At 39.1% G+C, this 9,873-nt stretch overlaps 1 protein-coding gene across 1 annotated transcript in view; it reads right to left on the bottom strand.

Annotated features, from left to right (window-relative positions):
- atp8a1 (ATPase phospholipid transporting 8A1) overlaps positions 1 to 9,873 on the bottom strand; it is a 107,831-nt gene that overhangs the window by 44,558 nt on the left and 53,400 nt on the right. The window contains 5 exon segments of the mRNA XM_032528693.1: positions 86 to 155; positions 526 to 575; positions 1,953 to 2,035; positions 3,573 to 3,678; positions 8,811 to 8,883. Of these exon segments, the coding sequence (XP_032384584.1) occupies positions 86 to 155; positions 526 to 575; positions 1,953 to 2,035; positions 3,573 to 3,678; positions 8,811 to 8,883 (382 nt within the window).

Here is a 9,873-nt window from a genome sequence, read left to right as displayed (position 1 = left end):
GTGTGTGTGTGTGTGTGTGTGTGTGTGTGGGGTGATGAAGGTGATGGGCTGTCATGCGTTGCCATGGAGAGAGACAGACACTCACAGCTCCTTTGCAGTAGAGGCGGATCTTCCCAGATGGGGTGCGCATGATGACTGACATCCTCTTCCTTGTGCTGGGAGAGAAAAAAGCAAGAAAGACAGACAAAGGTGGAATAAGGGGAGAAAGCAAATAAGATAATTCACATTATAAGGTGTTACAGCCACTATAGCAAATTATCAAGTACGGTTTGAGCTAGCATAAGCCTCCTGAAAATAGAAATCACAGAGTTGGTAACAAGATATCACACCTAGGTTGCACAGTTAATTAGTAGAAATCATTAGGGGAAAAGGAAAATGATAAACTCTGATACCATACAATTCTTTTTAGGTTCATAAAGCAAATACAATAAGCATGTACACCAATAGACAACAAATAACAGTGTTCAGCAGTTGTACAAATAATTACTAATGAAGAGTATAATGTATTAATAATCTGTAGTTTACCTTGTAAACTCCAGCACATGAAGCAGTTCGTACCTCTCCTCTGTTCCAGGCTAAATCCAAAGACAGACAAATAACACACTCCAAAAGGATATATCTCAACCTCAGTCTTTTTCTGAGGCAACTTATCTCAAGTAGCACAAGCCACCCTACTCAAATCAGCCTTAATAGCACATTAAACGTGTTTATCAGTTGTCTGCACTGAGCTGATGGAGGGAGAATAATAAGGTAAAATTCAATTAACTTCCTTAATTGTAGAGACCACAAGGTACAAGACAGAGCAATTAAATAGATGCTGAGAGCTTAAGAAGACCTAATAAAGGTTAAGAAATCGGACTAATGCCTTGGAGACAAGATGTTCTCAGCAGAAGAAGAAATGATTTGAAAATGGTTTTGGCCTTTCTGCCAATCAATCATCAGGTTAGCCGATTAAGAGAACAACAGGATGGCAAGGACACACTGCATCAGCTCAGGATTTAATCACATGTAATGTTCGTCATTTTCCATTTCCGTGGCCCATAGGAATACAAAAGGCTTGGTTATCTTTGGCGTTATGCATAATGGTTTTAGTTCAAGGTCTGTAATGGGACATCTGAGCAAAACAAAAAAGAATAGTGAATTAATTACATAAGTAACTGCATAGAGATATTCTAGAGATACATTACAACCTAAACAATAATTGAGATGTGCAGTGTGGTTAAAGGAATAGTTCAACATTATTCACTCTCATGTCTTTACAGTATATATGTATGACTCTGCTGCTATTAATCACACTACTGTCACTTTAAGTCAATTTTCTGTTTTCTCTAATTACTTCTTTATTTCACTTTCTCTATTTCTTTATATATACCAATTCAGTGTGTTAACGGTGGTTATGTGTCTGACTATTTCTTGGCCATGTGTTTCCCCGTTTCCAGTCTTTATGCTTAGCTAAGCAAACCAGCTGCTGGCTATTGCTTCATAGTTACACAGACATGAGAGTGGCATCAATCTTATCGTCTGACTCTTGGTAAGAAAGCACAGAAGCCTATTTTCCACACTTGTAAACTATTCCTTTAATAAATAACCTTAAACCCGCTGTAGAATGAAAGCAATATCCTTTTAAGCACAGAACATCAGAATGTTTTGTATCTCCTCATTACACATTAGTCTTTTTTGTCTCTGCAGCTACATGTGAAACGGTGAGAAATTCCACAGCTTATGAACTGGTAAAGAAATTACGATGTGTTTCCTTCATTACTGATTAAAAAAAACCCACCGAAGTATGTTTTATTTCTTCACTTTGATTGAGCCAATACCCTTGTGGTTAGTATCACACGTCTTTTTTTCTTGTTTAAGGTCTATCATGACACCCATGTTAAAGAGCAAGTGGATCTATCCATCAGTACAAACTTGCATGCCTTTCATTTAACTTGTCAAATCCAACTTACCAGTTCCACAATGACGCTGTCCGGGGTTCTACCAGAAAACACAAAGCCAAGGTTCTGTGCTGCTCTCACCAGAGCTCCTTCATCTTGAAAGCAAATAGAAACCCGAAACGTAAAGACACAGAAATCAGTGCAATCTCAAGATAACCTGGAATTTGAACGTGACAATCCTGGTAAGAGCCATGTTAACATTTTGTACATAAAACAAGTTTATTTTGAAAAAAAATTTCACAATGAGGACAGTGATTGAAAGCTGTGAACCAGGTAGCCAATGCTACAACTTGCATAGGGATGCTGTGGGGCGAGTAAAAGCTCTACGCCCCCCCCCCCACACACACACACACACACACAGACAAAAATCACATTTAAGGGCATGTTTTCTTGATTGACAGGTGTCTCATCACTGCTGTGAATGTGATAGACTGAGGGATTAAAGTCAGGCTCAAAGAATCACAGTGACATACACCATGCATTCTGTAAACAGGATATTTTATTTTCTAATATGATTCCTGGCTCTCTCCTGCACTGATGATTATATAAATGTCTTTATGAAATACTGCTACCTGGAGGCTGTAGTGATGTATTCCATTTGCAAAGAGACATAGGTCACTAGATGAAAAATTCAATATCTCAAGGACGTAGCATCATTAATGGAAAGCAACTGGAACCAGGATCACCTAGAGCTGCAGAGCTGCACCACCAGCAATTTAAGTCTTGCAATGTCATAGACCTGCAGTTTCTGTTTGACTTGTGCCACAGGGCAGCAAGAAAAGTAAGTTTGGAAGATAAACGTGCCGCTGAGCACAATCTGCAGGAAAGGAAAGTAACAGTTCCGACAAATTGATTGTTGTGCCACCAAAAGGCAATGAGTGTTTCAACTGCAAGTGGAAACGGTTTGTGTGCTTAAGGTTTAACACTTTACACAGTGTAAGCCTGCAAAGTAAAAGGGTTTTATTACTTGCAGCATTATTTTTCTCTACATACTGAGTCATTGTGGCCATCGATTAGAAGAGGGAGAGGTCCTAACTTGATTGTTGTGCTAAATATCTGTAGAATAATATTGGGTATCATTGAAATAATTTATTTACCTTTATTTTATTGGTAAAATAGTTAGTTCTTGACAGATGACTATGCCCATTTTAGCTGTAATAATTACTACAATGGTTGGAATTGCTAAATCTATCAATTCTAAATCTCCATGCCTAGACTGATACTATTATTTTCCTTTCCTATAGGTAGCATAGGTTGTCATGTTTGAAACTGGTCTAACAGTGACCAAACACGCCACATGTGGATAATGTGCACTATCCCAAACTTATATGAGCAAAGTCACAAGTCCTTTTGAAATGTGCTTTGAATCTAAAAATGTAAATCTAATTAGCTGCAACATTCCAAATGCTTAGTCTAGATCATGAACGCCTTAACAGTCAAGAAGGTCTACTTGTTTCTTATCCTGATTTTATTTAGGTCTTTTGTTTTTCTCTTTGGAGCCCTCATACAATAGACAAAGTACGAGCAATAAAAAAAGTTCCTAAATTATTAGAGGATAATAACAGAGCAGCATGCTGTAAATGCTAAAGCTGTATAATGTCAACAAGCTGTGTTGATGAAGGTGTCATCTACCTGGAGATGCAGCCTGGTAGGTGATTTTTCCATCCGTGCGCTCAGGGACTGCAGTGTGACAGATGGCCATCATGGTCATAAAGTCCAGGATGACAGCAGCTGTAGGCTACAGGAAGTAGAAAGGGCACTTTGACTTTTAATGTTCTTTAATTAAAAACAAAACCACTAGAAAGACATTGATGATACTGTACAGTTTGACAGACTGATCAACTGGCATAACTTACAGCTGATGTAAATGTCTGAGACACACACAACCTGCTACAACGGTTACATGTGTTGAAGCCATGTTTACAGACAACTTCTCTTCATACATTTATGCACAGTACATTTGGGCGAACGGTAATTTGTAGCATTTGCTCAAACCTTTTTGTTGTATGAGGTATTCTATAAGATGGTTTAGTGAATATTTCACTTTTTTCATAAACCCAACCTAAGAGGCCTGGGACCACTTAATTTGATAATTCAAATTTTTTTTTATTTTTACTCTATTGTTTTTTAAAGTGCATGAAGACATTCTCTATGCCAATCCTGACCCCACAACTGAAATGATTGACTTAAAACTAGGGCTATGAATCTTCACTGGTCTCACAATTCAATTTGGTTATCCTTTTAACGATTCAAATCGATTCAATGTCCCGATGCATCCCAATGCATCACCTCCTCAATATTATCACTTATATATTGCTACACATGGTTTTTTATCAAAAGATTAAAGCAGATTAATGTGAACTCCAATTTTCATTATATCTGTTCTAAAAAGACACTTCCTGAATGTAGTGGAGTCTGAACACAGCACACATTAGACAAAAAAAAAAAAAAGAGCAGCCAGCGGAAAATCAACAAGTAACATCGTTAGGCAATAATCGATTGTCACTGCGTCGATGCAGAATCATCCAGGTCTGCATTATGATGCATTGATGCAATGATTAATTTCAACACCCCTACTTAAAACCCACAATCGTGTTACTGTGTCATTCTGGAGTAAAAACAAAACAAACTAGGAGTCTGTCTAAATCCATTAACTCCACATGTTGTCGTTCAAAGCCACCGTCTAGTTTGTCCGTTTTCTGAAACACGTGGCTCCAGTATTCACCAGTCAGGTTGGGCCCGACTAATGACTGGTTGTAAAAAGACAGCAGTAGTCCCACAGACTGACAATTGCTCATGCATGTGTAACATACACTTGCTTCAGTTAATGAAAAAAGGCCTAACCTATACACTCAGGGCATTTTATATTAATGAGGGGAAACGTATGACTAACTAACCGAGGGATAGACTCGGACAGGCATCTGGTGAGGCTCCAGTCTGAAGCTGCAGGACCACCAGCCTCTAGTCAGTGAGGCAAAGATATCAGCTACCTCCAAGGCTATGCCAGGCCTGAATCATACAGCAAACAGTAATCAGGCTATGATGGTCGTTAAAAATGAGTTCAATGGCATAATAAGTTCACGTTATTAGCCCACCAACATTGTGAGAAGCCAAAGAGACTCTACAGCAGATGTGACAAATATATGCCATGTTATGCATTGTTGACAGCTTATTATTACTCAAAAAAAACATCTGCTGTTCTTTTCACTTTTCAAACCAAAAGCTGTGTACACACACCGTATTGTCAAATTTGCTCTTTCTGTTGGCCATGGCAACTCTGATGAGAGATCTCTAACAGGGAACAAAGATCAAATGAATGGAGAGGGGAGGGCAAATCAAAGGGCCTCTTGTAAATGAAAGTACACAGAGTCTATTAAAGTCCAGGTGGCTGTGAGAGTCCCCTCTGCCTCCTAGCAGCATGCTAATCTGGTCTGGGTTGACAGGTATCCTCTGAAGGACATGTTAGTGTATTTGTGTGCATGTGTGGGCTCTCATATTTCTATCTTTCTGAGGAGCCAGTTGAGTTTAAAACACTGAGTGTAGGGATATTTTTTGAAAGTGTCAACATTTTGGCCCATTCTCACCTCTTCAAGTGGCTGTTTGAGAGTTAAACTTGGTTTGAGGATTAAGGTTAGAATTAAGTTTTGGTTAAATCTACAGTAAGGCATGGGGTAAGGCATATAGTTATAGAGACAAGGCATGTAGAGTCTCTGCTGTTTGCCTGTTACACTTACAGTTAGAACAAGACTACAGGAAGTCACTGCACTGAGCCAAGAAATAGTGAAGCCCGTTAAAACCCCTGCTTATAAATTAAACAAAGAAGATAAAACATATTAATCACTTAGGTATAGAAGTGCTAGTAAGCAGACTTTTTTTTTTTTTACCCTCAGACAAAGCCAGGTTTGCCGCTGCTTACTTTATGCTAAGCTCAGCTAACCGTCTCCTAGCTCCAGCTTTACATTAAACCGACAGATAGAGTGTTATTGGGTATCTCATCATCAACTCTCAGCAAAAAAAAAAAAAAAAAAAAGGTTACGTATTTTTGAAAATGTCAAGCTATTCTTTTAAGGTTAGGGTTATGATCTAAAGAATGAATTATGTCACTGACTGTCCCCACAAGCACAGAAGTCAAACATGTGTGTGCTATCCTAGGTGGTGGTAACCTAGGCAGAGAGTACAGGGCAAGTTGTGAGCTTTGCTCTGATGGCACAATTAGAAGTGACAGCTAATAATATGCTGCCAGCTATCGCTCCCACTGACTCCTGGTTAATATGCGTCATGACAACAGTGACGGACACTCATCACTTTGGACATGGCCAGTGTGGAAAAGGTTGAAGGGTGAAAGAGAAAATGAAGCAGAGCACTCAGACGTACGAGCGAGCAAACAAACAAACACCCACGACGGCTGCTGAAGCTCTGCGGGCAGAGAACATGTCCAGTGACTCAAGAGAACATGAAAAGCACCAGAGGGCATGCTTGTTTTAGTCAGCACTGTTAATTCCCCTTTCCTTTAGTCTGCAATCCCCCTCAAGACTGTATCAACACTACTCCTACAAATAGCCTGCAGCGACCCAACAGTGTTGTTAATGATAAGGATTAGTAATGTTTAAGTAAGAAGCATCCTGATGGCCATAAGGACAAGGTCAGATGTGAGAACATAAGTGTTAAATGAAATGTATCATTTCATTCAGCATTTATGTGTCATACAAGGGAGAGGGAAACACTGACGGTTTGAAGGTAGGATATACTGTCATAATAACCCTAACGTTTCTCAAGTATATAAGAACTAGTGCTGAACCCAGTTGAAGCGTGTGACTTTTCAGAACGGGCCAATTGCTTGTTGGTTCCCAGTATTTTTTCCCCACAACTCTGTCTAACTATAAGTGTGGTTCAATCAAGCAAGGTTTGGCTGCAGCTCATCTAGAAATTTGACAAGCCCCTTTTTTTCCGTCTAGCCGTCACACATCCAGGTAGCGTTGTGGCCTGGGCGGGAAAAACAGGCCGGAGAAATGTGCACAACCGGCGGCAACAACACAACGTGCTGGAGAGCACAAAAGCCTGGGTGTTCATCTAATAGGTGTTTGTGTATGAATCATTTTGTCATTTGCATGTAGGGTAGACAGCAATCAGTTTTTGGCAAATGATCACACTGCGAAGACATGCTAGGCAACCAGTACTCATTCTTAATGCGTATGTGGCGCATCGGGCATAGCAGAAGCTCAACCATGGCGCTGTAAGATTACGTAGTATGAAAAGCGGTAACAGTAGAGAGTAGCAGTAAGACCGAAAATCCACATAAGGAGGCCGATTAGGGTGGTGAATGAAGGACATTTACACAGGAGACTGGGGTTTGGCGACGAGACGTCCACCCCCGATGCTGTACTGTGTACATACATACAGTACCTACAGTACAAACGCACGCACAAAGGTTCCTCAATTTATCGTAGGTATTGTAGATTTTGGAAAAAAAGCTTGTTTGCTTTTGTGCTCAGAGATGAGAAAAACAATACCCCCCTCCTGTGCTATAAATATGAATCTATAGCCAGCAGAATTAGTCTATCTTAGCATAAATACTGGAAACAGGGGGAAGTAGGTAGCTAGTGGCTTCCTGGAGTCTTGTCATCACCACAATTAGCTGAGACTCTAAGAAATCCCTGCACAAAGAAATACTCCAGGAAAAAGTCTGGTAAAATCCCAACATGCCATTTTGAGACTTTTTCCATTTTAGTTTTGTACAGCTTAAACAAACAAGATATGCTAATTAGTGAGCTTTTGAGGTGCTGGAAGGTGGATTTTGTTACCTTCTTTGCCATACCTAAGCGGCAGCTGGCTCCAGCTTTTATATCAATTAATTGTCGGCAAAGAGCGAATATTTCCCAAAATGTCTAAATATTCCTTACATAGCAGTGCCACTATTAAGAGATTGTGTGCATTCAATTTCAAAACTTTCATAATACATGGCAGAATCATGACAGGAGTCTTGTTATATAATAGAACCTGACTAGGAGAAGGGAAAACTATGACTCACAAAAGTGCTACAACATTAAGAAATCCACCATTAACAAATCATTACTGCACCTACAAAACAATAGATAAATCATAAGCTAAATTATTACCAGATATTTAGAGAGACTGGGGTTTCTAAACAGTGGTTGGTTGAGCGCGGGGCTATCAATATGAAACAAAAGCAGATCCTAGACAAATTCAATGTGTGGAGAAATTCTGCTGTCATAACAAAGCAAACATCACAGTGGGATTACTACTTTCCCTGGGCGGTGCTTCTGTATGTAATTAGATGTGACATTCTGCCTCCCCCATACTGTTTTGCAGCCGAGTGACTCAACCAGCCAATCAATCACAGTGTTCACCCATTTCATTACCACAGGTGGCCTTAACTGCTCCATCAAAAATCCAGTGACAAATCCCAAATGCATGTCCATATTTTGAGACATAGGGACAACTGCTAAATATTTTCTTTTTGGGCCCTTTATGTTATATCCCTACATTAAAAGCAATCACTCTACAGCAGTTCAGTTCCCCACAGTGAAGAAGCAAATAAGCAGGTTTTTATCCTGACAGAATAAGGTAATTAGGTTATTTGCATGCCTGTAAAGAAATAATAATCCACCCCTCAGCAGGATTTTAATCAGACTGATATTAAAAACAATATAGTCAATGTGTCTGTTAAAACATATCATCAAACATCACAACATTTTTTTTTAAGACACAACATAAACACAAGCCAACATCACTAAGGTCCACATAAAATGGCAAAAAGACATTATGCAACCACACACAATTAATCCTTCTTAGTTTTGTCCTAAACAGCATCACTGCAGGCGGGTGGCAGGGAACCCTGACATTACTTACGTGATTACTTTGGAGGTTTTCCAGTAAGCTCAGGTCATTAAATCCCTCCTCCTCTGTCGAGTGTGTGCTGTGGCTGGAAAGAAGAGACAGAGAAGTCAAAAAAACAGAACACACTGGAATACACTAACAGCCAACTAGAGCATGTTGTTGTGACACTAGAGTAACATTTAATTTATTTGCATCAATGCTTGTGACAGCAGTTGTTTAAATATAAGTACATCTTTCTACTAACGTCTGACAGTGATAAGCACAACAAATGTGTTCATGTATCAACAGCCAATGTTTCACATTTCTGCTTGAAAAACGATGCAATAGTTGCCACGAAAAAAAATGTGTGGACCAACTAATCAATTAGTCAACTTTTTTTTTTTTTTTTTTTTTTACAGGTCTAGAAAACAAAAACAAATGCGCCCCAAGATTGGCACCACAAACAGATCTCAATTGTATTGACACAGCCAGTGCTGTGTGCCAACAGTATTGACAGGTTGAGAAAAATACCAACCGCAATGTAGACAAAATGCAGGCCGTAACGTCATGTACAGTGTGACTGTACATGCAGGAGCAGATGATCATTTCACAACGCCCTTTTATATATATATATATATATATATATATATAATATATATATATATATATATATATATATATATATATACAATACACATACACACACACACACACCCCCACACACACACACACACACACACACAACACACACACACACCACACACACACACACAACACACACACACACCAAAGGTTTGGACACACCCATTCATGCGTTTTCTTTATTTTCATGACTATTACATTGTAGATTCCCATTGAAGGCATCAAAACTATGAATGAACACATATGGAATTATGTACTTAACAAAAAAGTGTGAAATATCTCTTAAATAGGTCTTATATTTTAGATTCCTCAAAGTAGCCACCCTTTTGTATTTTTTATAGCGTTGCCCAAACCCTCAATGAGCTTCATGAGGTCAGCTGAAATGGTTTTTACTTCACAGGTGTGCCTGGTTAATTTGTCAGGGTTAATTAGTGGAATTTCTTGCCTTATTAAT

This window comes from Etheostoma spectabile, chromosome 10 (genome assembly GCF_008692095.1).
Source record: "Etheostoma spectabile isolate EspeVRDwgs_2016 chromosome 10, UIUC_Espe_1.0, whole genome shotgun sequence".
NCBI lineage: Eukaryota > Metazoa > Chordata > Actinopteri > Perciformes > Percidae > Etheostoma > Etheostoma spectabile.
Note: the sequence above shows the minus strand (reverse complement) of the source record. Positions and strands in the feature narration are given on the sequence as shown.